We start from the raw sequence: 15002 nt of genomic DNA, 5'->3' as shown, positions 1-15002 counted from the left end.
TGAAATTACCTACCGCGTCTGCTTCCAAACAATCAACGATATTTTTCTTTCTGTGTCTGTCTATATAAACGACTGTTTCTCCTGAGTTTTTTTATTCATATTTTTTGATTGGTTGAGCGAGTAACTGGCTAGAGGGGACACATGGACTGGAGCATACGAAAAATGGACTGGATTGTCACAGTTATTTGTAAAACTGCCGGTCAAAATTATTGATTTATTTACCAAAGGGGGGTGGACGCCGTCCACCCGCGTCCACCCTCAATTTAACCCCTGCTTGCAAGTTAAAGTGAAGGATGTGTTGATTTAAACGCAGTCCGTGTTCATGCTGCACAATTTAATGTCAACGTGTCCAGTAGGAGGCAGTAGAGATGCACAGTCATACTGCAGCAGGCTAGTTTCCTGTTTGACTCCGGTATTCTGCGCTGGTTTGCTGTCGGTTCTTCCTCACCGCAGCAGAAAGCTATAGTACCTCGAGGAGTCGATGTTGCTGTGCTGTTCTTCGCTCTCTGTAGCCCAGGGAGCCAGCATGATTGTGAATGTGATTAGATTCACCTTGTCACTAGCCTGTCTTTCAAGTAAGATGCACTTTTACTACTGTGGTCAGAATTGGTTTTTTTTTTTTTTAACGTCATGTTTTTTGTTTGTTTGTTTGTTTTAACTGTGTCTGGCAATCAGTTCGTGTGTTTAACTGTGACTTACAATCCGTCCCTCACCGCCGTCTTTCCACAGGTTCGGTCGTCTGCATCACGGTTCTGCAGTCTCCGCCCGAGCTTGTGCTCCACCGCGGGGAAGCCGTGACACTGACCTGCAGTCACGACGACAAGAACTTCGACAAATTATACTGGTACAAGCAGACGGACGGAGCAGGCCTCGAACTCCAGGGCTACCTAAGCTTTAAACAACCGTACACTGAATTTGGAAGTTTCAACGTAAGCGGAGACGGAGAGAAGGAGGGCTTTTTGAAGTCGTCGGCGGTGACGGCTGAGGAGAGCGGGGTGTATTTCTGCGCTGTCAGTAAAACACAGTGCTGTGCGTCTCCTCTCGGTTCGGCAGAAAACCCCCCAAATCAAGCACAATGCATTTCCCACCCGCTCTGAAAGCCCCCGTCCTGCTGAATTCAGGGTTCCATTTCAATTCATTCAATTCAGGATGTTAAATGAAAATAAAGTAATAAGTGTAAAAATGTCCACGACGAATGAATGAATGAATCAATCAATCAATCGATCGATCGATCAGTGAATTCAGTGAAATACAAGAAAATGCTTGGTCAGCCATTTATTATGAAATAATGTAGTGGATAAGTGGTTGATTGTCAAAAACATTGGGCTATTGTGAAATACTTTGGATCAGCCAAAATCAATGGCTAACCCTTTCTCTTGCTCTTAAACATAACCCTAATCTTGCCTCAATCCTCTTGGCACATTCCTGACCTAACCCAATTCTTTAATTCAATTAAATAAATACAAGAAAATGTTGTGTATGTGAATTATTATGGGAAATGTATTCAGTGGAAAAATGTCAAAATAGTTGGTAAGGTATAGATTTGTATCCCAAAATTGAAAAAGAAATTGGAACATCCAAAAGAAATGATTAAGCTTTGCAATAACCCTTTCCCTTGCTTTTAAACATAACCCTAATATTGCCTAAACCCTAACACTTGCCATGTTTATTTATTTATTTATTTTAAAGGGACACTTAGTAAATGCCTCGGAATTAGCTTGATAGCTAAATTGATTCATTGATAACTAAATCAAATTGTTAACTGTAATCCTAATTGCAACCATAAACTCTATTTCTAGTTCTGAGAGTCATGTGATATGCGGGTTTTCCTTTAAATCATATTTTTTTTAAAGAAAAATGAACAGTTTCTTTCAATGAAATATGTGTATTTGGATGTATATTCAGTGAAAAATATCAAAATACATAAGGCTATAGTCTTCATTCCCGAAAGTAAAAAAGGATCATCCACAATCAATGACAAACGACTGCTAAGTCAAAAATTTGTGTTAGAGTTAAGATTAGAGTTGACCATGCAAGTTGCCGTGGTTTTTCACGTAAATGCTTGTACCTCTTTCGATGGTTTGATGAATATCAAACAACTTTTTAGATGATCACAGAAGATCTCACTGCAGTAACATTTCACCTTTAAAGGCCACATGGTGGTGCTAGAGAGTTCCTAACATTAAAAAATGTATTTTTAAAAATCAATGTTCATTCACAGAGGCGACAAAGTTACTGTACTGCTCCACAGAAGGGATCACACTCCGTACCATATTCATAAAAGTTGGCAAGGTGACACTACATCATGCTGAATTCCCTAAAGATAAGTAAAATTCACTACATTATCAAGTCAGTCTAAAAGCTGATGTACAGGTAGCAGTCCATTCCATCAGTAAGAGCACATGGACAACACAACATTTGCTTGAACCCCAAGAATTATTGAGTGTAACTATTATTATAAAAATTATTATTTTATTTTTGGGATAAATTAAAACATAAAACATGTCAGACTTCTGGTAAAATTATTAGACGCTTTTGGTGAGATAACTAATAGGAGAAATTTGACATCAAGAACTGAATGTAATAATTAAACAACCACAACTTGCATTTAAAAGCCTTATAACAGGAAGTTGTTTACAACAATAGAATCAATTATTTGTTTTGAGCCACTGTATTCCAACAGGGGGGTGGATCGATCATGGCACGGTTATTCGTAATGAACAGGAAGTGGTGGTGTGCAAACGACATGCACGAAAGAAAGCGAGAGAGTGTTGCATGGAAATCGCATGAACGAGATACTCCACAGCAGTCAAAGATGTTCAGAGCTGCAAAAAGATGCGCAGTCCTCTTCTACCTGTTTCCATGTGAGGCACTCAAAAAGACAGGAATCACTAACATAATAACAAATTATGTTTTGAAACTGATTCCTTTCGTGTAGCCCGTGTTAGGGCAATCCGACGTAGCCAAAGCTGCTCTTGTCATTGTACAGTAAGCTTGAGAGAGGTCTCTCTTTTACTTTTTCTTTTCTTTTTTTGCCACAGGTCTGGCAAACGGCGTCAAGTTTGACGAGCAGGTTCCTGTCCGCACCGCGCGCCCAGGCGAGCGAGTGGAGATTGCATGCAGCCACGACGACAGCAGCCTCCTCGTCATGTCCTGGTACGAGCAGCGGGAGCGAAGCAGAGCCCTCCGCCTGATCGGATTTGGCTACAGCACAGGACAGCCCACCTACGAGGACCCGTTCGCGGCGCGGTTCCAGCTGAGGAGAGAGTCGGTCCAGAAGGGTTCCCTGCTCATCTCCAATGTGACGATGGCAGACTCCGCTGAGTACTTCTGTGCAGCCAGTCAAGCACGGTGCTCTACCTCCGCACTGTTCCCTTGCAAAAAAACACAGCACACACACACGCATGCAAACAGGAAAACCAACTGAGGCTTACTAGTTTGCTTTTTTTTTTAAATTCAGCAGCAGTTTTTTTCTACTTGATACCACTGATGCAACGGTAGAATACAGAGAAGATCATTGACTAAGATAACCCCTCAGTACATACAGTATACAGTTTTACACCGGTAAAGAGTTTGCAGGAAAAACAGTCCCATATGAAAAATGAACTGAACCATCACATTGGCGAATTGTACTGTAGTCAGGCAGTTTAATCATCATATAAACTACTCTTGTATAAACTACGGTAATGTGCATAAAATGCAAATGCTGCACCACATGTCAGGTCCATGGGGTGGGGCAACTATAAATAAGACAGATTAGGCCAACTGGTGCCTCGGGGCGGGCCTCAGACTTGAGATGCAGGACGAAGAACTGTGCCTCAGACTCGCACGGATCGCTCTCCTTCCAAAAAACACGAGGTGACAAGTCATGCTCTGCAGGACACCCTGCAGGAGATCAATGCATTAAAGACAGGTTGAAGGTGATCGCTCGGTGGCATTGAGTAATGATTAACATCAGCCTGGCCTTCTAAGAACAAGAATGCACCTAAACCATACCAGGAAAATACACCAGAACCGTTCCCTTTTGGAATAATATTCTGTCTTTTTTTTCATTCTTTTCTTTTTTTGGCAGTGTCTACCGCACGTATATGGAGTACTTCTATTTCTGGATTCCTGCTGTCTTATCTCCCTTATCTTATGTACTGCTGTAACACTGGGAGGTGTAATCACAAGGGTCAAAGGTTATTCGTAAGCCAAGCCACGGGCTCTCGGGTGGCACGCCTGGCACGGGCTCTTCTGTCACACAGAAGGAAACGCCCACGTCTATTACTTTCACTTCCTGTTTCCTCCGTGGAGCACAGGATGCCCTGCTCCGCATTTCGAGCCGGCCGCCTTGAAGAAGAGTCTCGGAGCATGTTTCCAGCGGCGGCCCTCTGCCTTCTCGTTGCCTTGCTCTCACGTACGTAGTGAGGCAGAATTCTGTTTCTTTTCGGGAAAAAAAAACACTTCTAATTTTTTCGGTGCACTGACCGACACGTTTAAGGGCACTGTTGAAAGTAAACGCAACGTAAAGGTGTCCACCGTTTAATTCTACAAATCCTACGAAGCTAAATTGCGTGCAGTCGCAGGTGTTCCCTGGCAGTTTACACACCAATTTCAGCAGCAAAGCTGGTTGTGTGAATGTAGTCCCCCTATCAATATTTTTGGGGGAGGAGGGTGGGGGGGGCCCTACGGCCCCATCCTCCGGGAAATGTAACGCTTCACGGTTCTGTTCTCTCCAGCAGGGGTGTCCTCCAGCCCGGTGGTGCTGCAGACTGAGGCTCACCTGACCCCCTCGCCCGGAGACACAGTCACCCTGAGCTGCAGCATGGCTGCCGGGCTCTCCATGAGCAGCTACACCATGTACTGGTACAGGCAAGCCCGGGCCGGGGCGCCCATCGAGTTCCTAAAAAAGGAGTACGACACCTCCGGGGAGACGGACCGGTTCTCCGTGTCCCTCGCCACCGCGGAGAACCGCTTCGACCTGCGGGTCTCCAACCTGACCCTCGCGGACGCTGCCGCCTACTACTGCGCGGCCAGTCACGGTGCCACGCGGCGGCGGAGTCGCCGTACAAGAAGCCGACGGGGGGGCGGGGGGGCGGGCGGGGCGGGGGGGCGGGTGGCGACAGCGACGGTTTGTGGGGACGCGACAGCTGGCGCAGTCAGGAAAGCGCTGTGGTCTCGTGCTGCTGAACAGCTCACCCGCTCCTCCCACGTACTGTACTGTACTGTACTGTACTGTCACGGCACTTCACAGTGACTTTGCCAGCCTCATCGAACCAGCCAGTCAGATATATGTAAATGGTAAATGGTAAATGGACTGCATTTATATAGCGCTTTTATCCAAAGCGCTTTACAATTGATGCCTCTCATTCACCAGAGCAGTTAGGGGTTAGGTTGCTCAGGGACACTTCAACCAGGGCGGGTATCAAACCGGCAACCCTCCGACAGCCAGACAACCGCTCTTACCTCCTGAGCTATGTCGCCCTATGTCGCCCATGGACATGTACATTATATCCTTCAGATTGCTAAAACCAATGTACTTTCATGAATTATCTGCCTGCACCAACTGCTCTAGCAAATGTTACCGTACAAGCAGCTGAGCAAAGTGATGGAAGCCAAAACAATTAATTCAGTTATTACATTTCCTTTCCAGTTGTGTGTACTATAATGAAGCGACAACTTCAACTGGATCACGACTGTTTGGCAAAATAAGGGGAAAGTGCAAAAAATAAGCAACACTATCTCTGGGCACACAAGTGAAGTGGTCAGTCATAAATAATTTTATGTACACTGAAATGATCGGCATAGGCCTCAGGCAACTATTAATCAAGGAAAAGTCCATATTAAATAGCTTACATCCCACTCTGACAGATTCTTTACGTCAAAAAAAAAAGCTAATATTAAAAAATTATGCTTCCGACTGAGGGCGCTATTTATCAAGAAAAGATATTTGCAGTGCAATGTTTTGAACCACTTTCAGACATTCACCTTGCTAAAAGAACTTACGAAAGTAATATACGTGCTTAAATGTTCCATTCAGCTCGCAGCAAACAGAATTTTTTTATTTGACTGCTCAGGTATGTGCAAAGTCCAATGAACAACTTTCAAAAACTGATGGGACAGGACTCCTTGTGACATCACTTCCTCTATCTGTTGACACAATAGAGGTGTGAAAGGTATGAAACATGCACTGGAGAGAGAAAGAGAGAGAGAGAGAGAACCAGAGAAAGGTACATGAACAAGAGACAAAAAAGAAAGAAAACAAAGAGTTAACAACAGATAAGTATTCATATAGCCACAACATTCTTGATCCCATTGACTTGATACCAGTGGACTGTTTATGTTCATTTGATTGTTAATAGATCACTTGAGCTGCACCCTAAATTGGTGCCTGTAGTTATAATGTGTGTTCAGCAGGATATCTAACAAGGGCAGAGTCGAGAGAGGGAAGAGATAAGAAGAGCAGTCAGGTGGCCCACGTACAACACTGTCCTTCATCCTGGACAAAATGGAGTTGCTTCATGTGCTGCTTGCGACTGTGCTCTTCGGTACAAGTATGTGGTCCTCTTACATGGAAAACCGCCTCCGTTATTATCCACAATAACCAAATCGCACGCAGTGGCCGATTCTTGAGTGACTGAACACTCCAGTGATGGGTAGTGACTGACTCTGTCCTGTTTTCTTTCGCAGGGTCCACCAGTGGAGTCTCAGTACTGCAGAAACGGCCAGAGGTATTCACGAGAACGGGGACTGAGACCCTGCACTGTGAACATGATGATGATAGCTACTACAGAATGTACTGGTACAGGCAGGACAGCGGCAGAGGAATGCGTTTGATGGCGTATTCTGGTGGCCAAGGCGATGCGACAATAGAGCCGCCCTTCAACGCATCCAAATACGCGATGGAGCGTCCTGAAGTGAAGAAGTCGTCTCTGCAGATAAAGGATTTGGCGGTGGGGGACTCGGCTGTGTATTTCTGCGCCTCTAGTGATGCACGCTAACCCAGAACAGCGACGCTACACGACAATAACCCCTATTAACCACATACTGTACACCCTGCTGGAGGGAGGGGTGTAGGGAGGGAGGGAGGGAGAGAGAAAGAGAGAGAGAGACACAAGAGAGAGAACATCAGAGACAGGAAAAAAGAAAAGACCTCAAGTTCATCGCTGTGAGGACTTGAAAAAGGCAACTGCACTTTTGAAAAAAGCATTTTTATTAATGAAACCAGTGAATGGAATACGTTTATTTGTTTGATCGTTTGTGATTAGATCATGTGCTGAGCTCTACGTTGATGACCATAATCACAATGTGTGTTGAGATCTATTTGTGACATTGTTCAACAGAATAGCCAAGAGAGGGAATAGACTAGAGGAAGCTATCAGGCTGTCCACACCACCTCCCTCCACCCTGGATAACATGGAGCTGCTTTATGTATTTGTGGCTTTGCTCTTCAGTACCAGTAAGAGTTCTCAAACAAATAACTGCTTTATTATAAAAAATTAACAAATCATATGAAACTGAACACTTTGGTGAGTAATTTTTGTCCTGTTTCTTTCACAGAGTCCTCAGATGGAGTCACAGTACTGCAGAAACGGCCAGAGATACTCACGAGGACCGAGAATGAGTCTGAGACCCTGCACTGTGAACACAACGATGCTAACCACTACTATATGTTCTGGTACAGGCAGGACAGAGGCAGAGGAATGCATTTGATGGCATATTCTCCTGGCCAAGGCACCGTGAACATAGAGCCGCCCTTCAACGCATCCAAATACACGATGGAGCGTCCTGAAGTGAAGAAGTCGTCTCTGCAGATAAAGGATTTGGCGGTGGGGGACTCGGCTGTGTATTTCTGCGCCTCTAGTATTGCACGCTAACCCAGAACAGCGACGCTACACGACAATAACCCCTATTAACCACATACTGTACACCCTGCTGGAGGGAGGGGCCTCCTCCCGCTGTACAGCTGCTGAGCTCACTAACGGCACAGGCCTCCGTGCTGCACCCGTCCCTCCGCTGGTTCTACCCCAAATTCAGCTCAGCTCAGTTCAATTCAGGTCAAGTTTTGTCTGAAGGTAAAAGGTTTAACAGTGCCAAAGGTGTTAGGAGAATCTTATTTTGTGGTGTCTCCTGACAATGTAAAACTTTACGGACAACAGACAATTAATAAAATAAATACAATACAAACAATCCAGACAAAAAATGAAATACAAGAAATATCCGAGTTATACACACACAGCCTGTAAATTCTGTATATGTGATGAGTGTGAGATTCCCAGTTCCGCTGACTGAACTTTACTCACTCTGTTCATCTTTGTAGCCTTTTGATGATCCTGAGGTGTCAAATACATTGTACATGTCAGCTGTTTCATTCATAAAAATGAGCGCTTCAATATGAAGAACAAAACTTCTATTTGAAGTTCCTCTGCCAATAAGAATTTAAATTTCTGCATCAGCAGGGCTGGAAGTTGAGCAGAAGCATCGTTTCTCAGGTACATGTTCAAACACCTTCATGCTTCCATCTCCTTAAATAAACATTCTGAAAGTAACAGACCTGTTCAAACTTTTCATTCAACAACTGAAAAACAGAATTTGAATTCAACAGCTTTGAATGCGTGCATGAATATTTATACATACAGACCTTAAAGAAAATGTCCAAATATATAACCCTCCAAAATCCTAAGATCTTTGCTCCATGGGCCCAGTCAATGCAACTGTGGGGACATAATTCCCTGTAACATAATTTCTTGTACCCACTGGCACGGTCCTGGTGTGAAGCGAGGGAGGGAGAGTGGGAGGGAGAGAAACAGCGAGAGAGAGAGAGAGAGAGAGAGAGAGAGAGAGAGAGAAAGATGCAAGAAAGAGAACGTCAGAGACAGGAAAAAGGAAGAGACAACAAGTTCATCACTGTGAGAACTTGAAAAAGCCAACTGCACTTTTGACAAAAGCATTTTTATTAATGATACCAGTCAAAGGACTGCGTTTATTTGTTTGATCCTTTGTTATTAGATCATGTGCTGAGCTCTACACTGGTGCCTATCATCACAATGTGTGTTGGGATCTATTTCTGACATTGTTCAACAGAATAGCCGAGGGAGGGAATAGACTAGAAGAAGCTATCAGGCTGTCCACACCACGTCCCTCCACCCTGGATAACATGGAGCTGCTTTATGTATTTGTGGCTTTGCTCTTCAGTACCAGTAAGGGTTGTCTAACAAATCAATACTATATTATAAAAAATTGCCAGATCATATGGAGCTGAACACTTCTGTGATTAAATTCCTTCCTGTTTCTTTCACAGAGTCCTCCGATGGAGTCACAGTACTGCAGAAACGGCCAGAGATGTTCATGGGGACTGAGTCCGAAACCCTGCACTGTGAACACGACGATGCTAACCACGACTATATGTACTGGTACAGGCAGGACAGAGGCAGAGGAATGCGTATGATCGCGTATTCTATCAACAAAGGCAATGTGAACATAGAGCCGCCCTTCAACGCATCCAAATACATGATGGAGCGTCCTGAAGTGAAGAAGTCGTCTCTGCAGATAAAGGATTTGGCGGCCGGGGACTCGGCTGTGTATTTCTGCGCCTCTAGTATTGCACGCTAACCCAGAACAGCGACGCTACACGACAATAACCCCTATTAACCACATACTGTACACCCTGCTGGAGGCAGGGGCCTCCTCCCGCTGTACAGCTGCTGAGCTCACTAACGGCACAGGCCTCCGTGCTGCACCCGTCCCTCCGCTGGTTCCACCCCAAATTCAGCTCAGCTCAGTTCAATTCAGGTCAAGTTTTGTCTGAAGGTGCAAGGGTTAACAGTGCTAAACGTGCTAGGAGAATCTTATTATGTGGTGTCTCCTGACAATGTAAAACTTTACAGACAATAGACAATTAATATGATAAATACAATGCAAACAATCCAGGCAATATAGAAAACATAATATATAAGAAATACAGTAGTTATACAAAAACTACCTGTAAATTGTGTATATGTGATGAGTGCAAGACTCCCGGGTCCACTTACTGAAACTTACTTACTCTGTTCATTGAAGCCTTTTCATGATCCTATAGTATCAAATACATTGTAAATTTAATTCATAATATGAGAGCTTCAATATGAAAAACAGAACTTATATTTAAAGTTCCTCTGCCAATAAGAATTTTAACTTCTGCACCAGCAGGGCTGGATGGTGAGCAGAAGTATCACCTTTTCTCAGGTACATCTTAAAACACCATCTCCTTATGGACAGTCTGAAAGTAACTGACCTGTTCAAACTCTTCATTCAACAAACCACAAATGGAACTTGTATTCGACAGTTTCAAATACGTGCATGAATATTTATACGTACAGACCTTGAAGAAAATGTTTGAATATATAAGGACGGAGTGTGGCACAGTGGGTAAGGAACTGCGCTTGTAACCGAAAGGTCGTATGTTCGAATCCCGGGTAAGGACACTGCCGTTGTACCCTTGAGCAAGGTACTTAACCTGCATTGCTTCAGTATATATCCAGCTGTATAAATGGATACAATGTAAAGTGCTATGTAAAAAGTTGTGTAAGTTGCTCTGGATAAGAGCGTCTGCTAAATATCTGTAATGTAATGTAATGTAATATAACCCTCCAAAATCCTAAGATCTTTACTCCATGGGCTCAATCAATATAACTGTGGGGACAGAACTCTTCGTGACATCATTTCTTGTACCCACTGACAGTCCTTCTGTGAAACGAGGGAGGGAGAGTGGGAGGGAGAGAAACAGCGAGAGAGAGAGAGAGAGAGAGAGAGAGAAAGATGCAAGAAAAAGAACGTCAGAGACAGGAAAAAGGAAGAGACAACAAGTTCATCACTGTGAGAACTTGAAAAAGCCAACTGCACTTTTGACAAAAGTATTTTTATTAATGATACCAGTCAAAGGACTGCGTTCATTTGTTTGATCCTTTGTTATTAGATCATGTGCTGAGCTCTACGTTGATGCCCATAATCACAATGTGTGCTGGAAACTATTTGTGACATTGTTCAACAGAATAGCCGAGAGAGGGAATAGACTAGAGGAAGCTATCAGGCTGTCCACACCACGTCCCTCCACCCTGGATAGCATGGAGCTGCTTTATGTATTTGTGGCTTTGCTCTTCAGTACCAGTAAGAGTTCTCTAACAAATAACTGCTTTATTATACAAAATTACCAGATCATATAGAGCTGAACACTTCTGTGATTAAATTCCTTCCTGTATCTCTCACAGAGTCATCCGATGGAGTCACAGTACTGCAGAAACAGCCAGAGATGTTCACGAGGACCGGGAATGAGTCCGAACCCCTGCACTGTGAACACGACGATGCTACTTACTTCTATATGTTCTGGTACAGGCAGGACAGCGGCAGAGGAATGCGCTTGATAGCGTACTCTGGGAGCAAAGACAATGTGAACATAGAGCCGCCCTTCAACGCATCCAAATACGCGATGGAGCGTCCTGAAGTGAAGAAGTCGTCTCTGCAGATAAAGGATTTGGCGGTGGGGGACTCGGCTGTGTATTTCTGCGCCTCTAGCATTGCACGCTAACCCAGAACAGTGACGCTACACGACAATAACCCCTATTAACCACATACTGTATACCCTGCTGGAGGGAGGGGCCTCCTCCCGCTGTACAGCTGCTGAGCTCACTAACGGCACAGGCCTCCGTGCTGCACCCGTCCCTCCGCTGGTTCCACCCCAAATTCAGCTCAGCTCAGTTCAATTCAGGTCAAGTTTATTCTGAAGGGGCAAGGTTTAACAGTGCTAAACGTGCTAGGAGAATCTTATTATGTGGTGTCTCCTGACAATGTAAAACTTTACGGACAACAGACAATTAATAAAATAAATACAATACAAACAATCCAGACAAAAAATGAAATATAAGAAATATCGGGTTATACAAACAATCTGTAAATTCTGTATGTGATGAGTGTGAGACTCCCAGTTCCGCTGACTGAAATTTACTCACTCTGTTCATCTTTGTAGCCTTTTGATGATCTTGAGGTATCAAATACATTGCACACATCAGCTGTTTCATTCATAAATATGAGAGCTTCAATTTGAAGAACAAAACTTCTATTTGAAGTTCCTCTGCCAATAAGAATTTAAATTTCTGCACCAGCAGGGCTGGAAGTTGAGCAGAAGCACCGTTTCTCAGGTACATGTTCAAACACCTTCATGCTTCCATCTCCTTAAATAAACATTCTGAAAGTAACAGACCTGTTCAAACTTTTCATTCAACAACTGAAAAACAGAATTTGAATTCAACAGCTTTGAATGTGTGGATGAATATTTATACGTACACACCTTACAGAAAATGTCCAAATATATAACCCTCCAAAATCCTAAGATCTTTACTCCATGTACCCAGTCAATGCAACTGTGGGGACAGAACTCCCTGTAACATCATTTCTTGTACCCACTGGCACGGTCCTGGTGTGAAACGAGGGAGGGAGAGTGGGAGGGAGAGAAACAGCAAGAGAGAGAGAGAGAGAGAGAGAGAGAGAAAGATGCAAGAAAGAGAACATCAGAGACCGGAAAAAGGAAGAGACAACAAGTTCATCACTGTGAGGACTTGAAAAAGCCAACTGCACTTTTGAAAAAAGCATTTTTGTTAATGATACCAGTCAGAGGACTGCGTTGACTTGCTTTATCACTTGTTATTAGATAACGTTCTGAGCATAACACTGGTGCCTATAATCACAATGTGCGTTGAGATCTATTTGTGACATTGTTCAACAGAATAGCCGAGAGAGGCAATAGACTAGAGGAAGCTATCAGGCTGTCCACACCACCTCCCTCCACCCTGGATAATATGGAGCTGCTTTATGTATTTGTGGCTTTGCTCTTCAGTACCAGTAAGAGTTCTCAAACAAATAACTGCTTTATTATAAAAAATTAACAAATCATATGAAACTGAACACTTTGGTGAGTAATTTTTGTCCTGTTTCTTTCACAGAGTCCTCCGATGGAGTCACAGTACTGCAGAAACGGCCAGAGATACTCACGAGGACCGAGAATGAGTCTGAGACCCTGCACTGTGAACACAACGATGCTAACCACTACTATATGTTCTGGTACAGGCAGGACAGAGGCAGAGGAATGCATTTGATGGCATATTCTCCTGGCCAAGGCAATGTGAACATAGAGCCGCCCTTCAACGCATCCAAATACGCGATGGAGCGTCCTGAAGTGAAGAAGTCGTCTCTGCAGATAAAGGATTTGGCGGTGGGGGACTCGGCTGTGTATTTCTGCGCCTCTAGTATTGCACGCTAACCCAGAACAGCGACGCTACACGACAATAACCCCTATTAACCACATACTGTACACCCTGCTGGAGGGAGGGGCCTCCTCCCGCTGTACAGCTGCTGAGCTCACTAACGGCACAGGCCTCCGTGCTGCACCCGTCCCTCCGCTGGTTCCACCCCAAATTCAGCTCAGCTCAGTTCAATTCAGGTCAAGTTTTGTCTGAAGGTAAAAGGTTTAACAGTGCCAAAAGTGCTAGGAGAATCTTATTATGTGGTGTCTCCTGACAATGTAAAACTTTACAGACAACAGACAATTAATAAAATAAATACAATACAAACAATCCAGACAAAAAATGAAATACAAGAAATATCCGAGTTATACACACACAGCCTGTAAATTCTGTATATGTGATGAGTGTGAGATTCCCGGTTCCGCTGACTGAAATTTACTCGCTCTGTTCATCTTTGAAGCCTTTTGATGATCTTGAGGTATCAAATACATTGCACACGTCAGCTGTTTCATTCATAAAAATGAGAGCTTCAATATGAAGAATAAAACTTCTATTTGAAGTTCCTCTGCCAATAAGAATTTAAATTTCTGCACCAGCAGGGCTGGAAGTTGAGCAGAAGCACCGTTTCTCAGGTACATGTTCAAACACCTTCATGCTTCCATCTCCTTAAATAAACATTCTGAAAGTAACAGACCTGTTCAAACTTTTCATTCAACAACTGAAAAACAGAATTTGAATTCAACAGCTTTGAATGCGTGCATGAATATTTATACATACAGACCTTAAAGAAAATGTCCAAATATATAACCCTCCAAAATCCTAAGATCTTTACTCCATGGGCCCAGTCAATGCAACTGTGGGGACATAACTCCCTGTAACATCATTTCTTGTACCCACTGACACAGTCCTGGTGTGAAGCGAGGGAGGGAGAGTGGGAGGGAGAGAAACAGCGAGAGAGAGAGAGAGAGAGAGAGAGAGAGAAAGATGCAAGAAAGAGAACATCAGAGACCGGAAAAGGGAAGAGACAACAAGTTCATCACTGTGAGGACTTGAAAAAGCCAACTGCACTTTTGAAAAAAGCATTTTTGTTAATGATACCAGTCAGAGGACTGCGTTGACTTGCTTTATCTCTTGTTATTAGATAACGTTCTGAGCATAACACTAGTGCCTATAATCACAATGTGCGTTGAGATCTATTTGTGACATTGTTCAACAGAATAGCCGAGAGAGGGAATAGACTAGAGGAAGCTATCAGGCTGTCCACACCACCTCCCTCCACCCTGGATAACATGGAGCTGCTTTATGTATTTGTGGCTTTGCTCTTCAGTACCAGTAAGAGTTCTCTAACAAATAACTGCTTTATTACAAAAACAAATAGCAGATCATGTGGAGCTGAAGACTTCTGTGATTAAATTCCTTCCTGTTTCTCTCACAGAGTCCTCCGATGGAGTCACAGTACTGCAAAAACGGCCAGAGATGTTCACGAAGACCGGGAATGAGTCCGAGACCCTGCACTGTGAACACGACGATGCTACTTACTTAAGAATGTTCTGGTACAGGCAGGACAGTGGCAGAGGAATGCGTTTGATCGCGTATTCTATAGGCAAAGACGATGCGACAATAGAGCCGCCCTTCAACGCATCCAAATACGCGATGGAGCGTCCTGAAGTGACGAAGTCGTCTCTGCAGATAAAGCATTTGGCGGTGGGGGACTCGGCTGTGTATTTCTGCGCCTCTAGTTATGCA

General features: G+C 43.9%; 1 protein-coding gene and 3 gene segments (V, D, J or C); all 4 read left to right on the top strand.

The window, feature by feature from the left end:
• Positions 1–15002, top strand: part of LOC118210508 (M1-specific T cell receptor beta chain-like) — a 128818-nt gene that overhangs the window by 60602 nt on the left and 53214 nt on the right. The window lies entirely within an intron of this gene.
• On the top strand, positions 5417–14679 carry LOC118211127. The segment is given in 5 exon segments: positions 5417–6536; positions 6673–6713; positions 11012–11127; positions 12957–13225; positions 14473–14679. Coding segments are annotated over 5 exon segments (480 nt in total).
• LOC118214563 lies at positions 7073–7997 on the top strand. The segment is given in 2 exon segments: positions 7073–7441; positions 7543–7997. Coding segments are annotated over 2 exon segments (360 nt in total).
• LOC118219578 lies at positions 8734–9861 on the top strand. The segment is given in 2 exon segments: positions 8734–9182; positions 9284–9861. Coding segments are annotated over 2 exon segments (354 nt in total).

The sequence above is a fragment of the Anguilla anguilla genome, chromosome 1 (genome assembly GCF_013347855.1).
Source record: "Anguilla anguilla isolate fAngAng1 chromosome 1, fAngAng1.pri, whole genome shotgun sequence".
In the NCBI taxonomy this organism is placed as follows: Eukaryota; Metazoa; Chordata; class Actinopteri; order Anguilliformes; family Anguillidae; genus Anguilla; species Anguilla anguilla.
This window is presented reverse-complemented; position numbering and strand designations above follow the sequence as displayed.